Consider the following 20,156-nt stretch of genomic DNA (forward strand, 5'->3'; position numbering starts at 1 on the left):
CTGAGGGTTTATTTCCCTCTAAACCTTTCTAAGTGTTCAAAAGAAAATTCAGTCATCACTGATGGTTTATTGTTATTTTCAGCTCTGAGTCATTTCATGTTGTTTTATTTCAGGGACTCTGATATCGCTGAGTTTTCAACACTGGTGTTTTTATCTGACATTCCTACTATTGCATCTTTTCCTTCATGTTCAAAGCGGCAGCGCAGTCTGAAAATATCACCTCTCCCTCTGTGCTGCAGCCTGCAGAACACCCACAGCCGCCATCTTCTCACTGCTCTCCATCTGACATGAAGTCATGCTGTTAGTCATCAGCTCACAAACAGCTAACATTTTAATTCCCCAAATAAAAGTGCTTCTGGTTTAGGTTTTAGAACAGAGTTTACATGGCTCTGAGGAGCAGAGAGTCTGCCTTTCATGAATAATAAACACAGAGGCTGAGAGGTTGTGAAATATTTGGTGTTGCTAGGGCAAGAAACTAAAACAACATAACACCATACAGTGCTGATTAAGTCACAATTATGTTTCAGAAAGGTGACGAACAAGTTACCACAAAGGGCTTAATCTTGATTCCTAAAAACATCCATTAACTGTGATGGAATCTGCCAGTCCCTCTGTATCCCTCCTCTTCTGACTCAGTTTGTCACTATAAATCCTGAGGGCTAGACCTGCCAACGTGCAGGCCCATACTGAGCTAGACTGTGACCAAGATTTTCCAGTTTATCTCCACACATGAGCTCATTTTCAGAGGGAAAAGCTGGGTAAGATACGAGAAAAACAGACAGACAGTTATTTATTAAATTTCTTTTCAATTTTCTTAGTTCAATTCAAGTCTGTTTCATCAATTACGGGTCAGTTATATAAGTAAGACTGATTAGAGAGGTCAGAGTGCTGAAAAATAAATTGATCTATTACTGTCCAGCTGCAGCAAAACCATCTCGTCCGTAGCTATAGTGCCAACCAATCGGAACAATCATATTATCAGTATTCCAGTCAAATTAGTGCACATCATGGTTTAGATTCATGTTACTTACATCACAGTAAGAGAACACTGTTATTAAGTTGGTAAAATAACTTCATCCAAGATTAACAATCATACGTCTGTGTTCAAAGACCCAAACCAGTTTGATGAGCATTAACAGGATCATGTCAGCTGGCTCACTTCGTCTTCACTTGGATTAGTTACATCAGCATTGCTCATTATGTTGTATTGGATTATATTAGATTGAACAATGTTTTTTGGGCAATAGAATACAAAAAAGAAGAAACATACACTAGAGTGACTACACAACACCTGTACACCTGTAACATGTCGGCTGTCTCTAGTTGCTTTAGAACATTACACGAAAACATCACAGAATAAATAAACTCAATGAATAATAGTGTTAGCTATTTTTCACTGCAAAAAAGTGCATTATGTTGGGGAAAGATTTTTTTCTGCTGGTTTGCTAAACCAAAAAATAAAAGCGTTTTCAGTGGAGTAATATTAGCCCACAAAAAACTGAATCTGGGGTCACAGAAATAGATGATTATGATTTTGATGTTTATTGTAACTTCAGCAACTTCTGCAGCCTCTCGTCTCAGCCATCCAACTCTCTCTCTGCATTCCCCTTTCCCACAAATACAGAGTGTAGTGTCGACTGGCTATTTACCCGTGACAAGTAACCAGTCTGATACAAGCAGTAACCTTTCAGAGGGAGAGAGGCGGTTGCATCAGAGCAAAAGGAGCCTATTGATTTATTTAATTTGCAATCAGCTCAGACAAAATCACAATTAACTGGAAGTAAAAATGATGAATATCAGATTGGCTGACCCCTACCACAGACCACCAAGGTCAAAACCAAACAGATGTCCTATCATGCTTTGTGCCAGGCTGCAGTGTAAGAAATTCTGCTGTGATGTGTAGTGTAATGCTGTTCTGTGCTGTGTTTTTCCTGAGGTCTGATTGTGTGTGACAGGATGTGAAAGGGACTCTAGCTAACTTGTCGCCTAAACCATTATGGGAAAAAGACAAAAACAAAGCACCAGATAAACCTTTAGACATTAAGTCATTGATATCAAGTTGCAGAAAAACTAAATATGACAAATTCTACAGCATCCATACCACAAGATGATGCATCAAAAATATATTTAAACCAAAATTACTGGCTGTCTGCCTCCACTACTCAGACTAGTTTCAGATTACATAATCATATAAAATATGAACCATTTGCGTGAAATTTTGTCATAATGCAGTGTGAAGTCTTGAGTAATGTATATATATATATACATTACTAGTAGTATATGCCTCCTGCTCTGGCTGGTTTCGGCGTAGAGGAATAAAAATCTTTTATAGAATTTACACAAAGTTGTAGAGTCCATGATATACTGCAGGGTCCATGATATACTGCAGGGTCTAATTTGCACCATTATATTTGCAGTCAGTTAAGACTGGCTTGAGCTGTGATTGAAACTTTAGTTGGACTGTGAAATAAATGATTTTAGATGACACCCAGCCCTGGTTTCAGAAAATGTGCACTAGAAATGAAGAGGCCAACCGTGCTCAGTTATTAATAAACCTAAATGTTATATGAACATTATCTAAATTATAGAGGCACTAAGTAGATCTACTTATGCATTATACATAGCTATAGAGCACAGACAAGGAGGGCATGGGAAAGCCTTGTTTCTAACACATCACTTTCAGCTGAACATCAGGGCTCCGGTTCAATAGTTAGGATTGAAATTCCACTTATTTGTATTAAAGGTCAAACTCACTTCTCCATGAAGGTTATGAGGAAATTCAATATATTCTTAAGTGGTCATGAGGCAGTGACACTGTTGGTGTGTTTGGAGTGCATGGCATATGAGGAATTGAATTGAATTCCTCTGTTTGTCACACACACAAATTAGATCAATGACGCGTGTATTACCACTGTGTCCTGGAATCCTTAGAATTTCAATGACAGTCAAAACAAACTGACAGATTCCCATTATAACCACCATACTGTTCATGTAGCGTCACAAGTGCTGTGTTTCTCCTCAGCTGCATACATACAGTATACTGTATAGTAATTGAGAATTGAAACTGTAGCTGCTACGAGTTTCATTCAGAACACGGTTGGGTTCTGGGGCCGACTGCACAAGGTTTCCTATTTAAGCAAGATACTTAAGGTTTAAATTCTCCTCAGCTGAGGGATTTACTTAAGGGTGTTGCAAAGAAATCTCTTAAAAGGTTTCCTTAGTAAAGCAAAACATTACCATAGCAGTAATATTTGACTGTTTCCATGGAGACCGTTGATTTCCTGCCATTAGCACTTGTGATACCTCTTATCTCATCCTCCTGTTGTTTTGACAGGAACTTCACCATGGTTACTAAGGTATTTGTGCAACAATTTAGCTGACTATAAGTGAATGCTGAAGTTTAAGACTAAGATAAGGAGAAAACCTTAAATACTTAAGTGAACATTTTAAGGAAACCTTAAGGAGAAAACTTAAGGGTGTTTTGTGCAACTAATAATAATAATAATAATAATAATAATAATAACAATAACTTAGATTTTTATAGTGCCTTTCAAGGTACCCAAGGCCGCTTTACTGAGTAAGATGACACAAAAACTGTTTTTGTCAGACTTTAAGGAAAATCTTATCTTAAGGTGTTTTGTGCAACTGGCCCCTGTCCTTCATGTGTGGATATCACACTGAGGTTGATGTGATTGATAATGATTTAACTGAGGAATTTTTCAGGTCTTCAAAGCTTTAAAATGAATTGAAAGCTGTCTGAGGAGTCTTAGAGCCCGTTCTTCAAAGGTGGTATAATTTAGGGGTGGGCGATCTGGCCAAAAGATCACATAACAATCTTTTTGGGTCGAATCAGGATCCATGATCTCCCCACAGATTCAGTTGAAATCATGTGATAACATGATCAGTTGAGGTTATGGTCAACTCAAGGCCAAACTGACAAATTTCTGCATCCTCTTTCTGCTCTGACGCTTCTTTCAGATGTTTGTCAGCTCACCACCACCCTTCACCTACAATCCCGACTTCTGCTTACAAGTTGTGTCACCAGTATTACCAACCAATATGTCATTTATGGATGAGGTTGTATATGTAAGGACTTTAGTTTGAAAGATCAGTCCTTGCTAACCAGCTAGCCGCAGCTTGTCCTGCTTCAGGCCTTTGTTTGTTTGAACCCTCTCAACCCAGTGGGAGCGTATATGCGTCCAAATTTCAGGTTGTCTGTAGAACGTCATTGCTCTGCGACCGTTTGCACAAGAGACGTGCCGTTTTATTCTCCTTAAACAGGACAATTGGCGCTTTCAACCAAGCCCCTGATCGTCCATGTGTCATCACTGACTTAGATTGAGACACTAACATTGAAAGTTACTAATTGTTTCTAGCAGTTTTACCGTTTTTCTGGCACATTCCTGCTTCCTACCTGTGTGTTTATTGATCAATTCCGATGACGTTTAGCATCGCGTGACTTAATCAGACATTCCTATTGGCTCCAGTGGGTGAGGTCACAGCCAATCAGAGTGTCTTGGCCCGCCTTGGCTTTATAAGCAGACTGAATTGGAGCAGTGCTGTTTTACTCTCATATCAAAGTGAGTAGAAGTTGTTTAGAGTTTATTGAAGAGAGAGAACAAAGACAGAAGGATGTGACAGTCACATATTTAGTGCAGCGGAGGCTTTGGAGCTGATTTTTCAAGGAGCAGACAAAAAACACCCATAAACACTGCTCCAGAGAATGAGCTTATCTCATGAACACATAAAGATAGAAACTTCAAATCACCTCTACAACAACTCAAACAAATAAATACAATTTTCTGAGTTTAATTTTTTCATCTTTATTATGATTTACAGTTCTTTTATCTATAAAATAAGGAACAATTCAAGGTTAGCTTTTTTTAATGGACTATTCACCTCTATTATACTATAGTGAAGTCTTTATTGAGTGACATTTATTATTAGCTGAGGTTATGCTGATTCTGAATATGTGCAGCACTTGGTGAAACTGTTAAAAATGACTATTTTATCAGGAAAAACACAAAGGTATTAAAGAATGAAAATATTGAGTTCGATAAACAAATAATCGTTCGGTGCAGCCCTAGTTCCAGGGTTAGGGTTAGCAGCGATTTAGCTTTTAGAGATGGAATACCCTGCAGAGAGTTATGAGAGATACAGCTCAGTGAACTTTTTTAAAGGACAGCTGAAAACCTATTTATCTAATTTGGCTTGTAATTAATTCCCTCATATTTTACTATTCTTACTTGGTTTCTGTTTCTATTATCTATTTTCTAATTTTAATATCCTATTTAATTTTTTATTGTAAAGCACTTTCAGCTACATCTCTTGTGTGAAAAGTGCTCTGTAAATAAAGTTTATTATTATTACCATTATTATTATTTAAAATTAAATATCTAAATATATGCTGTGATCTGTCCAATCAAGCCTAGCAGTAGTGGTAAAATTACTTTAGGCTAACCTGCTGTTGTTAGGATGAAATCATCCTGTTTATTCTTTAAACACAGTTTGAGTATTGATTTGTGAATTCTGGAAGAAGTTATTTTGAGCAACTGTGTGCTCTCATCTTGAAACAAAGGCTAAATGACATAAGTCTCACTTTATGTATGATCCTGTGTTGTTACTGGAGTCATTTGTTCTACATTGTGCTCCACACACCATGTCTACACTTTCATCACTGTTCAACATCAGATACTTTAGATCTGACCAGTGACTGTGGTTAGACTGTGAGTGATGTTGGTGTGTGACTGGCGGGTTCTCCACCACCAGATATGTCAGACACTTTTAAAGATCAGTAGAATAGTTTTGTTGTTCCAGGCTCTGGTTTTAAAACAGAGCATCTAACACAGAGAGTTAATCACTAATTAAATACATAATGATGATTAAAGCTGCATTTTAACTGCACAAACATTATTTCATTTCCAACAGTGATAATATTGTTACTCTTTAATTCCATCGCTGCAGCTCAGAATAACATGAGGAGACTTTGTGATAACTGGAAATAAAAACTGAACCTCCTGTTGTCTTTTATTAGAAAAATAATCCACACACTGTTGAATATGCAACAACTCTGTCAGACAGATAGGAACTACTTCTGCTTTAGCAGCAGAAACACTTCATTTTAACTTTCTACCGTGCATCAGATATTCACAACAGAACAACACCCCTGATCCCTGCACTTATTTACAGCATCTCCTCAGCCTCACTTTAATATATGGAATTCTATTTCTTCTTTGCAGCTTCTGTTCTGGTTACGTGATCGCGTTGTTTACATTTCACATCATTGAATATCACTTCCTTCGGCTGGTGTAACTGAATTTACCTGCAGGTATCACTGTTCATCTCATAGCATATTAATCACTTCATTCATGGTTCTGATGATGTGGCCTGTAGTTAACGACTCCTTCTCTTTCACGTGAACTCGTAGCTGGATCAGTAAACCCAGAGTGAACAGAACCAGTCGATAACCAGCTTCTTGATACAGGTTATCCAGGACAGCTGATGTTAAAGCTCAGTGAAGCCAGATAACCTCCAGAGCCCCAGCTTTGAAGAACCAAAAAAATCCAAATTTGTAGCAAATTATAAACATCTGGATAATCTAATCTGGATAACTTGGTTATCCACGTATGAAGAACGAGGCCTTGCGTTGCATCTGCTCACATGAGTCTACAGCCATTCTAGCTGCTCTGTGCAATGCAAATGCTAACATGGCACTCATATGTTCACCATGTTCAAAATCTGTTTTTAGTTTCCTGTGTTTGCATTACAACATATGCTAATTAGTACCAAACACAGTGTGCGGCTGAGTCAGATGTAAACATCATAGTTTTGTATGTAGTCATAGGAGTGCCATAAAAAAGAATACATCTGGAAAAAAAAAGAAAATCCATGTGGAAATATAAAGAGAAATAAATAATGGAACAAATAGGCCTAGGTACATTTTCCTCTCACAGCTGTGGCACTTCATCTAGAGATTCTGTGTCTGGCCTGTTTTTCACGTGTGACGAGTTCCCAGCCAAAAAACAGAGACAACATCTGTTGCTAGTCATATTGACATCAGACTGGCAACATAAAACTGACACCTTTCACTATAGTTTCAATGTCTAAGCTCTACCTGAATATGTCACAGACATGAAAAAATTATAAAACTTATATTTTTGAACCGTTTGAATGCTACAGGCTCCCGCCAAAGCTGTCAGAGGCAGGTTAGACGCCTCCTGCGTAGAAACCTCAGTGACCGAGAAATCAGCTTTGTCCAGCAGAAGTCTAACTGTGGAAATTAGGTTTCTCTAATCAGAATCTCCAACAGGTCTGAATGTGAATCAAATTACTGTTGAACCAGTGAGACCAAATTTAAACTTCCTCTCCAGACATGTTTTAAACTCTGTAAAAATCCTCTGCTATGATTCATATTTAGTTTATAGCTAACGCTCTCTCTCTGTACTGACAAGGTTTCAGGTTTATTTAGCCCCGCCCCCCGTCCCCACAAGTTGACAGGATTGGTTCCTTAGGTTTGTGACGTATGAAACCCTGGCTGTCTGAATCTGCTTTTGAGACTGCTTTTCCTTCTGTGTATGTATGTGTATATGTATGTGTATATTAGCATATGTATTAATGTATGTATCTATATGTGTATATGTATATAATTGTATTGCCCCCCCCCCTACCAATTATATCAATAATTATACTGTATCTAATCAAAGTAATATTGTTATTGGCATTTTTTTCTTTTGTTAATTTAATTGTGCTTTGGCAACACATTGAAGAGGTCATGCCAGTAAAGCCTGTTGAATTGATTCACAACTGGTTCACTGCAGTTCAAGGTGGAAACACTCAGTCATGGTGCTGATGATTATTTCACTCTTCATGTCTTGTATTATATAAAAACGTCATATGGATGTTAACAAGGTTAAACACTGGATTATGATTGGAGCTAACAAGCCCTCTGTAGCAGGCCTCAGATCTGCGGGGCTCTTTGATATAGGTGTGAGGGGGAGGATCCAACAGCCAAGGAAGAAATCATTAGATCTTTGATGGATTTTTTGGTGCTACCCTTGTGTTTTAAATCATTGAAATTTCTTCTGTTGTTTCTTCTTCGTGTGTTTCTTCCCTGTTTTAAATTGTAAATTCAACACTGCCACGGCTCGATGCATCTTTCCGACTGTAAATAATGGTTGAAGGAATGAATATCCCTAAGTAGCTCATCCATCTTCTCAACCACCCTCTAATGATCAGATGACGTGTGTGTGTGTGTGTGTGTGTGTGTGTGTAATGCTGATTACATAGCAAGGTGATACCACCTTCACTCCGGACTCTGTGTGTCTGTGTGTGTGTGTGTGAGAGAGAGAGAGAGAGAGAGAGAGAGACAATGTGCCACTCCAGTATCCCTGTATCTTGTAACGCTGAGACAAAGCGAAGGGAAACGCAGTCAGCTAACAGTGTGGTTGACAGTGATAGCCACACGTATATGTTACATCCTTCTACTGGAGCCACACTTCTCTGTTTCCTCTGCTGGTTATTTATCTCTGTTGCTCTCTCATGCAGAGACATGTAGACACACAGCTGCACGACACACTGTCGAGTAAACCTATGTTATAGGCCTGAATTGAGTTATTTACCTTTGTGATTTTGAGTTTTTCTTATTTCTGGAAGAGAAACAGGAAGCTCTGGTTTCTCTTGGAGAAAGCAGACACAAACTTCATGTTCAACAAAGCATCAATTGTTTTGCATCTGTCTGATGAAGTGTTGGTGCATCTGTACAGACTGTTAACTCTACCCATTACTGCATCTACACTGTATAAACACTACAATAAATGATGTAAATGCTCATGTTTATTGAAATGATCGCGGAAGGTGAGACCAAAAGAAGGGTGACAGAAAGGACTCCAATGACAACAGTCAAGTTGAACTAGAGATATGAGACTAAGATATTCAGATGCAGCCGAGTATTTTTAACACACGTATAAAATTACATCATTAAACGAAACACAGAAGTGACAAAAACAAAAAGCCACGTGACAAATCAAACCTCACATCTCACCCAATCAGCTTTGAGTTTACCAGCTCACTTGAAAAAATTATTAATCATCCAAGCTCACAAATGATTTCATCATTTTCACTTCTCTGTCGTGCTTCTCTATCACTTCCAAATTTGGCAAGAGTCACTGGATTTTACAATGAAAGATATATACTGATAAAAAGTGGTGAGAGCCTTCCCAGAGTCAAACACAAAAACGTGAACTCATATTTCCCCATAATGCACTTTGTTAACACATAAACTTTCTCAATTTTTACAACAAACATAAAGAATTGTTTCTGCAGAACAAACTGATAGAGTGTATAGTCTTCTATAATGTATGCTGACAAGATGCTGAGTCAACACATTTTTTGGAAAGCAAGTTAAACAAGCATATGATTTAGGTTTTACAGTGCATGTCTACACACACCGACACTCTCTAGACCAGGGTTCAGCAAGTAACTTCAATTTTTTTTCTGATCCATTGGATGGCGGCCAGAACATAATCAAAAGCTAATTTATAAAATTGAATGATAAAAAATGCAACTGGAATTTGCTTTGTTGTTGTTTGTGGGGAAGTCACATATAAGTTTGACTAATTAACTGAAGTGATGTTATTTTTTTCATACCACACATTGTGTCATGGCTACTTCTTTTTGAACTATGGTCAGAACTTTTCATAATAAAAGCTCTCAATAGTTCGAATTAAGCATTGCTGCAAAAAAATAAACTTTCTCACGCTTTTATAGCTAAAGAGGAAGTCATTCTGTAGGTAACTGTGGCCATGACATATGTATTTTAGCACCAGCTGCTGTCCGACCACGGCCTGATTCTGCCTTCAGATGAGGGTAGATTCTCTATGTGCACATTATAACTAAACGTGGGACTGTCAGTCCAATATTGCAAAATAAAAAAAAAAGAAGAAAATCTGATTATTAAAATGGCAGGCCAGATATTATTAGTGGTGGGCCAGCTCTGGCCTGTGGGCTGCCAGTTGCCGACCACTGCTCTTTCAATAAACTGTTAAAGCTGGAATGAAACTGAAAACTCATTCGAATGTACCTTTTCAGAAATGTAGCCTTTATGAATATTTTTATGTGTTATGATTGCAGTGGATAATGCTCCGACACTGAGCACACTGAAATCTGCTGACAGAGAGAGAATGAGAGGGCGGCTACAAACTCTGTTTACCTCGGATGATGTGGAAAGTGCAGAATTGTTTTCATTGTAACCTTGTTTACAATGAAAGATGCTGAATGAACACGTCTGGAAATTGAGATGTCTTGAACTAATGGGCTCAGCACACGGTACTAATGTCACCTTACTTTTCAACTGCCGTCTGCATGATCAGTGGATCAGCTTGGGTTATAATGCTGGGCCAGAAAGAGCAATAGAAACATACACTCAGCGAGCACTTTATTAGGAACACCACAATAACTCTGGGTGGTTCCTCTTCTGCTCTCGGACAGCCTTAGCTCCTCATGTTATGGATCCACCAGATGTTGAAACTTAGGTGGTGGTGGGGGGGGGGGGCACTTAAGTTGAAACACTGAAATGATGAAACCAGTTTGTGACATGGAGAATTGTCCTGCTGGAAGGAGCCATTAGAAGATGTTGAACTGTGGCCATGAAGGATGAACATGGTCAGCAACAATACTCAGACAGAGACATTCAGACCATGATTGATTGGCAGGGTTTTTCCTGCACAGAGAATTGTGAGGCGTGCTGCCTCCACCTCCCGACAAAATTCTAGTACTTATTTTCTCGGTACTCGGTGGATTTGACGTTTGTAACTACAATTGCGGCTGTACGCCGCTACGGCAATGTATTGGCGCTGTATCGTAATCCATGCAACAGGGAGAGCCATCCGAAACTGCCAAAGAAGAAGAATGCGAACGCGCTGGATTTTCTGCCTGCGGAAGGAGGAGGCGACCTGATTTGGCAGCAGTTCAAACAGAAAAGTGAATAGGGTTGCCACCCATCCTGTATAATACGGGATCGTCCCGAATTTGAAAATAAAATGATTCTAGTACTTGTTTTCTCGGTACTCAGTGGATTTGAATCAATACCGGACGCAATTTGTCCTGTATTGTCGTTCATGTTATGTCCTCAAAGTTCTGTGAATGTAATGTCAAGTAAAATCATTAGTTCTTTTAAAATGGGGAAAAAAAGTTAGTTCATGTTACTGACGAGACATGGTTCATTCGTTAGGACTGACAGTAGGCCTAGTGGAAGGTGCCGGGGGAGGAGAGGATCAGAGCGCGAGAGAGGAGTCAAGGTGAAAGTACCGAGTCTTTAGGAGTGTATTAAAGCCAATGTTTATTAATACACAAATTATAAATATGTAAATGTATTTATTTGATGTCATATTGCTACTGTCAGAACATGTTACGCCAACATGAGCACTTTTCATTCTTACATGCAGCTCGTATTTCCACTTTTCTTGTAATTTTACCCCCTTTAACTGACAGTATTGCCAATACATAAACATTGCTCTGACAATGCAAATCATTCAATGTTCAGTTTATTACCTGCTGATCCTTGATGACTGATATAAATATCAGTATCAAAGACTGTGCAGAATGCATGGTGGGGAAGTCATGGCCATCTCATCATTGTGGCTCATGAACCTTTTTTTTTTCGCTGGTGCCATGATCTGCTCCACTCATTACCATTACTGGTTTGGCTCCAATAATTAATGTAATGAATACTATAAAAAGTCATGTTTAACCATCTGGAACACATAATTTACTCTGCCACCTTAAATGACTCACAATCTCAAATTTCCACATCCTCCCTGCTCCATTTACCTTTGCAAAGGAGTTCAAAGAACAGTCCTGACTTGAGGAACCAGCCAACCGGAGTGAGGAGGGGGAGCGAGAGACACAAGACCAAGGTCAAAAGTGCTGCTGTCAATTTGTGGATCCCAGCTACTGTCTCCTGAAATTAGGGATGCCCCGATTGATCGGCCACTGATCATTATCGGACGATTTTAATTAAAAAATATGACACCGGTAGATGGGAATTAATGCTTCTAGATTTACTGTAATGGTGGCAAAAAGAAGTGATCGTGACATCATACACATACTTGAAATGACATTACACATTGGTCAGTCATCCCCACTTTTCGTAGGTAAGTGTTGGCAAGGGAAACAAAACCAGCGATATGATTGGCTGACCTCTTCTTCTTCTTCTTTTGCTTTTCAACAGGCTAGACGCTCGTTGATGTAGATTTGAGTACTGCACCAGCTTTTTGTGTACTTTAGAGTGACAAACTGTGCCTCAGCACAAATCCAGATCCATCAGACCAGGTCTTCAACTGTCCAGTGTTATCTGAGTGACAGCATCCTTTCTGTCAGCTCACCAGTCTGACCACTCTCCTCTGGCCTCTCTCATCAAACAGGGCGTTTCCCCCACAGAGCTGCTCACACCATTCTTAGTAAAGCGTGTGTGAAAATCTGAGGAGCTCATCAGTTTCACCAAAAACCATGTCTCAATCACAGATCACAGTTCTTCCTCATTCTGATGTTTGATGTGAACATGGACTGAAGCTCCTGACCTGTGTCTGCAGGATTTTATGCAGTGCACTGCTGCCATATGATTGGCTGATTAGATAACCGCAGGAACAAGCAGGTGTACAGGGGTTCCTAATAATGTGCTCAGTGAGTGTATGGCCTGTCTATGTCCTGCAGCCCAATCCAGCAAGATAAAAATCAGCCTGACACATTTGGACTTTTTCCTACTTCCACTACTGTATTGTTAATGACAGACAGGCACTAACTGTTTTACAGTCAATTTTTAAAAATATGCAACAATAAGGAATGTGTATATTACTGTATATAAAGGAAAATATTATATTACTGCTGAAGTTGTAACATTGCCAATCCTTTCCTACTTGCAAAGTGAGACTTACTGTGTGTTACTGTTGCCAGCTGACCTGCCTCACCTGCTTTGTCTTCACTCTCAATGTACTGAGCCTGTTACACAAGTACAGGTCATGATCACACCTCATGCAGCATAGCTAACTGCAACGTGTATAATCTTAGCAGACTCTTAATACTGTCCGATGGAAAGTCAGTGCTGGAAAATGAATTGGATTCACAACCTCCACCAGCAGTGTTGAACCAAAGTTACAGGGAAAATGACCAGAAAAGTGTTTCTCCAGAACATTATGATGTCACAGTGAAGTTGATACAAAACGTCACCTCTTCATTACTTTATCCTACTAGACATTTTGTTAAATTGTGTCATAATTAGCCAAAAATGTGTTTTAAGAGGTCACAGCGACCTTTGACCTTTGACCACTGATTTCTAATCAGTGCTTCCTCGAGTCAAAGCGAATGTGTCAAATATGAAGAAATTCTCATACTCACAGTGCTCCTGAAATAACTCATTTGTAAATACGATATTTGGTGGGATGATGGACGGGTTGACGGATGGATGACTGACGTACATTTGGACAACCTGAGAACACATTTCCTCCAGCCGTGGTTGTCACTGGCGCAGAGGCATAAAAATGAAAATGAAAACTACTGAGTGGCAGCCAGAGTGCATCTTCATCATGCATTAAATGAAGACAACAGGTAAGACAGATGGCGTCTAATTAAAACTTAACCCACTAACAGCCTGCGGCATATGGAAATTGAATTAAAAGAATACTGTGTTGCCAGGTACACAGTTACTCTTCTAACACTAAACTTATCATACAGAAACAAGACTAAGTCAGAACCTAGTGTATGTCTGGACCTCTGGTCAAATCCTGATTTTATGACTGTGACATCATCTGACAAAATCAGCAAACACATAAATGAAAGACAAAGAGTGAGCTGTGATTACAGCTGGATTTACTGTAACATGGTCATTCACAGAGAAGGTTAAAGGAGACAGACTGCCTTTCTTTTTTAATGTTATTTTGAAGTCTTTTGCCTTTATTTCAGTCATAGTGAGAAAGAGGATGACACACAGCAAAGGGCCACAGGCTGGATTCGAACCTGGGCTGCCAGGTCAAGGAATAAAAGCTTAAAGCTAAAAGCTAAAAGCTATGAAAATGCTATGAATGCCATGAATCTCCCATACATACACTGAATTATTTGGGTGACCAGTCACTATTAACCGCCATATATTTACTCTCTGTTCATCACACTGCTCCTCTGTCCTCTGGCCTGCTCTCTCTGTTTCCAGGAGAGGCGGGGCTGCAGGTACAAAGCGTGCACGCGCACACACACACACACACACACACACACACACACACACACACACACACACACACACACACACACACACACACACACACACACACACACACACACACACACAAACACACACACACACACACACGGAGCAAACAGCACGGCAGAGGCTGTGCCGGACACAGAAGCAGGTGAAGGAAAGATAACTGAAGATTACTGGAGTTGACGACAACTATCACTGAACTTTAAACGTAAAAGGCCAAAAGGAACTTTATCCAATCACCTGTTCAACAAACAACAAACAGAACAAGGATATTTTCATGTTTCCTTCACCGACTCCCAGTGTCTTTTACACAACAACATGGCGCTGGTTAAGCTAATGATGGACTGTTAGGAAAGGCTAAATGAAAGCTGTCTGTAACTGATTGTCTTCACCATGAATCTTAAAATGTGGCAGATTGTTGCAAACTGAACGACTGTCTGAAACAAACCAGAACAATCAATTCACATCCTGTTCTGAATTTATTCTTTTTAAAAAAGAACCAGTAACAGTCTGAGCTGGATCAATAAGTGTATGGATAAGATACAGATAAGATCAGCTGGTTAATGTCGGATTTTGGGAGGATGAGAACATCACAGTTCAAATCCCTTCACTCTAAGTCTCGTTTAACCAGTGTTATTTTGTGATTATTATTTTTCATGGCGCACAGTGAGATCAGTCACAAATGTGAAAGATTACTTCATGTAGGTGTTGTCTGTTCATTAGTAGACAGAGCTTTTTAATATCTTTTGTCCTTGTAGCTGATAAATACTAAAGTCATAAAGTCATTGCTACTGCCCGAGAATTTACACTGAATAAGTGTTTGAGAAAATGTCTAACCCAGAATCTGGGTTTATTGATCATGCCAGTGTCATTTAGATTTTCTGGAGGAAAATTGATCGTTTGGGTTAACCAACTAATTGATAAAATAGTTGATAGATTAATGGTTAGAAAAATAGTTGTTAGTGGCAGCCCTGTAGTTTAGTCTTTATTTACTTCAACTCCAGAATGTAACAGACTTTTATTAGCAGCAGGTCTTCATGTTGACTTCCCTCTGTTTGATATGTAGAGTAGGTCATAGCGGTTAGTATGAAGCCTCGTTATTGATGATTTCTCTCTCTCCCTATAGGGCTGGGTGATAAAACTATAGCATTAATTATTGCAAAATTATTTTCCTCGATAGGGACATGAAAAATAGTAGTAGTTTGGAAATATTTTGGCTATTTACAGTCCGACAAAAAACACTGCACACTGTGCTGGAGACACGTTCCATCAAAGACAGGCAACACCACAAACCTGTTTCATCATTTGAAACAATATCACTCATTAGAACACACAGAAAATAAGAAATTACAGGCCCAAACGAGTGTTAGTGGACCCTCAACGAGCACCAGGCCAGTACCCAGTGCAGATCTTCTTTGTCTATTTTTTTTATTTTGCAGTCTGATCATGTTACATGTGTGCTGTATCACACTGCAGAACTTCATTTTCTATTCACTTTGTTGAGTAAAAAGGACTGAAAAGGATTTTGATTTTAACAATACATATCTTATCATATTTTGAATGTTTATATCTTGAAAGTCTTTTGTTGTTTGTCATGTTCTGACTAAACAGAACAGTTTGAAACCACATTTGACTATCTGGTTTCTTCAACTTTCACTTAGGAGCAAAAATCAGCCTTTAAACCTGAAAGAAATAACGATGTGGCATTTATCGTGATAAATATCGATATCAACTAATATGGGAGCAGTTGTGGCCATATTGCCCAGCCCTTATTTTTGTTGTTTCTTATTTTTAGTTATTCCTCTGCCTCCTTTAGAAATAATGATACAAGGAATCAAAGTAGTTTATTTGCTGTAATGGATGCGAAGCTCAGTGTATTGGAAGTGCTCCTCCTCTTCCCTGCAGTTCCCGAACAGCTTGGAAACCAGAGTGGCTCGGTAGACTGCGGCTTGGCACTCGGCTGAATGTGGAGTGGAAATATCATCTGTCAGTCAGTCAGTCAATTAGTCAGTCAGTCAGTCAGTCAGTCAGTCAGACAGCGACATTTTCTCTTATAGGGCTGGCCCCGCTGTAGCGGCTCAGCCAAAAACGACAGTATCATTGGTAGTGTTGCTAGGGAGTTAGTAGGGTACACAATAACATATTAGTTGAATGTCACTCATACGTCACACAGTGATGTTTAATTTACATGCTGTATGGTAGTGCTGACCAATTAATTAGTCATCGCGATATGAACATGTGTGGTGTAGCGTGCAAACGTTAAGCTAATGGTGAACAAGCAAAAAGGAAAACTGTGTAGCTTCATTTGTCACAAACTTTAGTTAAGTTATAACTACAGCCTGAGACAGCAACCAATAGTGACTGTGACTTTGTCTGTGTTCTTCATTCAGCTTCAGTCAGCAAAACTGTATGTGCACACTTCAATATTTGTACCTACTATTATGTTTTATGTGTTAGCAGTAGTAACAGCAGTAGTACTCTTGGGGCTAGCAGTCATAACAGCAGTAGCATGAATAGCAGATAGAGCTGTGTGTGTGTGTGTGTGTGTCATTCTGACACATGCTCCAACATACATACATATATACATGTAACAGATCTCCTCAATGAGCCAGAGATGTTCATGTATCAAATGGGTATGTGGCACCAATAGTGTGGAAGGAGCACACAGGAAAAATACCTGGGAGAAGTGTTCATGATAAAATAAACAAAGTAAATAGACATTATTCATAAGACTGTCTTTCTGCCTCCAGTATGAGAGCAGCACAGATCTCAGATTTACTATTTTTGCTCTTCATTTCAATCTTAAGTTTAAATCTGTGATAATAGCAATAAAATCAGCAACTGCAGTCTGATGCGCCTTTGATGGTGTTAGAGTACTGTGTTCAGCCTGGTGCTCACTGAACCATATGCAGTATACAGGGTAATGGCATGTTTTACCATTTTATAACCTTAGCTTGGAAAACAGTAAATAACTATCTTAAACACCTGTTGTACCATGTACCATACTGGAACTGGCTCCTAATGCGCAGTGTTTTTGAGTGAGTGCACATTAGCACAGAATAGAAGAAGAGCAGCCAGCAGTTTCAAGTACCGATATGTCAGCAAGTAACTGCAAGCAACAAAAGCACAGTCACTTTTTAAAAAAACAGTTGTTGTGCATTTTGAAGGTGCACCACGTCTCTAAAATACTGCTGCTGATAACAGCCTCTGTCCTCTCTACAGCTACAAATAAATCTACAAATAAACATATAATTAAAGAGACATATCAGATCAAATTTGGCATTGGGAAGCAATCAGTATCAAAGGAACAGTACAAAGATTTTGTAAATGGACTTCATGTTGCTGTTCCCAGCTGTTGTTTGCCAAATGATTTCTCCCTGCCAGCTGTTTCCAGCTGCTTCCTAACTCCATCTCCCCATCTCACTCTCATCTCACACAATGTTGAGCTACTCCCAGGTAAACCTGCTAAAAAAGGCCATTAACTCCATTTAACCTTTTTGTTCAGAGCACGCACACACACACACACACACACACACACACACACACACACACACACACACACACACACACACACACACACACACACACACAGAGAAACAGTAAGCTGCTGGCCGCCATGCAAACTGATAAAACAGATCCATGGTGTCTCATAGCCAGGTTGGTGCCCGGAGTCTGAGCCTCTGTGTGAGACTCTTCGATCTGTTATTGAGTGTCTTTGAAACTTATTTCTGGGCTGCAGGGTTATTTGTGGTTTCCAGAATAAAACTTGGTGAAAGGATTTAACTTCTTGAACATTTTCAGCACATTTTAACAATACCACGATAATACTGATAACTTTGGTCACTATAATCATGACATCAAATTTGTATACTGTTTCATCTCTAGTTCATTTTCACAAATCAGTGGTAGTGCCCATGTTCATCAAATAAAAAATTCTAATTTGTAAAATACTAGTTATCAATACTTAGTGGGAGCTACAATTATAATCTGAGAGTGTCTTCTCTGTGCAGCAGCAGAGCAGAGTTAAGGGGGGAGCTAGGCCTACTAGGCCTGAGAACTAGGCCTACTTTCAGTCCTGACAAATTAACTGTATCTTGTCAGTCATTTCTGCAAAAAAAAAAATGTATGGGGATGTAAATTAGATAATATTCATCTGTTGGGTTGCCACCTTTTATGTGAAAGAAGGTGGCAACTGGTTTGGTTTTACTTGACATTACATTATTCACAGAACTTTGAGGACATAACATGAACAAAGAAATGGGACAAATTGCGTCCCGTATTGATTCAAATCCACCGAGTACCGAGAAAACAAGTACTAGAATCATTTTATTTTCAAATATGGGACAATCCCATATTATACAGGATAGTCACCTGTTTGAAGAGCCGTGAAATCAGGTCGCCGCCTCCTTCCGCAAGCAGAAAATCCAGCACGTTTGCATATCGATATTGATATCGATACAGAGCCCATACATTGCCGTAGTGGCATACAGCCACAACTGCAGTTACAAACGTCAAATCCACAGAGTACCGACAAAACAGGTACTAGAATTTTGTCGGGAGGCGGAGGCAGCACGCCTTACAATTCTCTGTGCAGGAAAAACCCTGCTATAGATATCGAGTTGACACCTCTTTTCTTGTAAAAATGTCCAGTGTTACTCAGTAACACCAGTGTTGTCTCAGGTTCATCATCCACAGCTTGGCATCCATAATTAAAACAGATTTGCTGTTACCACCAGTAGCCACAGCTGTAGCCAAATCGACCACAGGCCTGTTTCAACACATCAGCAACTCCTTCGCTCATTTTGCAACTTTCAAGCAACAATGATTTTTTGAAATGTGACGCTGGCAACTGAGACTGGAATCAGCTCATCCTCACTTTCACTGACAAGCCACTAGGTCACAGTTCCTCCAACTGGTAACTAGTAACTGCAGCCAATCAAAATCAAGGAGTCTTACTTTAAGACCAAATAACTGAACCCAAACTAAAGAGTAAACAGATGTGCCATTGACAATTAAAAAATACATTTTCATAGCTAACACATAGGACAATGTTGTGTATTTGTCATTGTATAATATTTTTCATATAAGATAAAAGCTTTAATGCGTTAACGGAAATGTAGTCAGGATTTTACAGTGTGTGCGTGTGTGTGTGTGTGTGTGTGTGTGACAGGTAGGAGGTAGCTCACTCACTGACTGACTGACACACACACACACGCGCGCGCGCGCGCACACGCACACGCACACACGATGCTGTGCTGCAGGGTGTTGTTAGATAATATTTTTTCTCTCCTTACCCTCCGTCCTGCTCCGTACTGGCCGGAGCTCCACCGGGCCCGGTTGTCCGCCGCTGACTCTCCGTTACCGGGCAGGGAGCCGGAGTCCGAATCCTCCCCCTCCTCCAGCTCCTCTTCCCCCTCCTCCCTCTCCTCTGTTTTCAGCCGCTTTGCCGCCCTTCCGTACTCCCCTTCCTCACGCTGGCCGGCTCCTTCTACCGTCGACATGCTCGGTGGACCTGTTGGAGAGCGGGGACCGTGTGTGGACCAGGTCAGACTGACGCGTCCATGTCAGCAGCTGAGTCGCAATGTGTCCTCGTTATAAGCAGCTCCGCGTCTCTGTCTGTGTCTCGCTGTTTATCTGCTCCTGTCTCCTGTCTCACTACTGCACCATCGGTCCCTGTCGCTCTCCAACACCACTGATTTTCTGTGTGGAGGTGTGAGTGGACTGGATACGTCCCGCCCCCTTGCTTCCCTCTCATTGGCCAGTGTCGTCCTGCACCTTGGAGATACGGCGTGTGATTGGCCGGTGTCGGTGCGTCAACAGACAGCTCTCCACGCTCTGCAGAGGAGTACGCAGAGAAGGGAATGGTGGGCTTGATAAAAACAGAGGAGAGGGAAACACACTTAAAAAT

The 20,156-nt window shown here is 40.0% G+C and overlaps 1 protein-coding gene across 1 annotated transcript in view; it reads right to left on the reverse strand.

The window, feature by feature from the left end:
- The window catches only part of hnrnpll (heterogeneous nuclear ribonucleoprotein L like), a 53,901-nt gene extending 33,984 nt beyond the window's left edge, over positions 1–19,917 (reverse strand). The window contains exon 1 of the mRNA XM_022769040.1: positions 19,543–19,917. Within this exon, the coding sequence (XP_022624761.1) occupies positions 19,543–19,749 (207 nt within the window). The 5' untranslated portion in view covers positions 19,750–19,917. The remainder of the gene's footprint in view (positions 1–19,542) is intronic.
- Positions 19,918–20,156: the final 239 nt, after the last annotated feature.

This window comes from Seriola dumerili, unplaced genomic scaffold, assembly GCF_002260705.1.
Source record: "Seriola dumerili isolate Sdu_G_001 unplaced genomic scaffold, Sdu_1.0 BDQW01002174.1, whole genome shotgun sequence".
Taxonomy (NCBI): domain Eukaryota; kingdom Metazoa; phylum Chordata; class Actinopteri; order Carangiformes; family Carangidae; genus Seriola; species Seriola dumerili.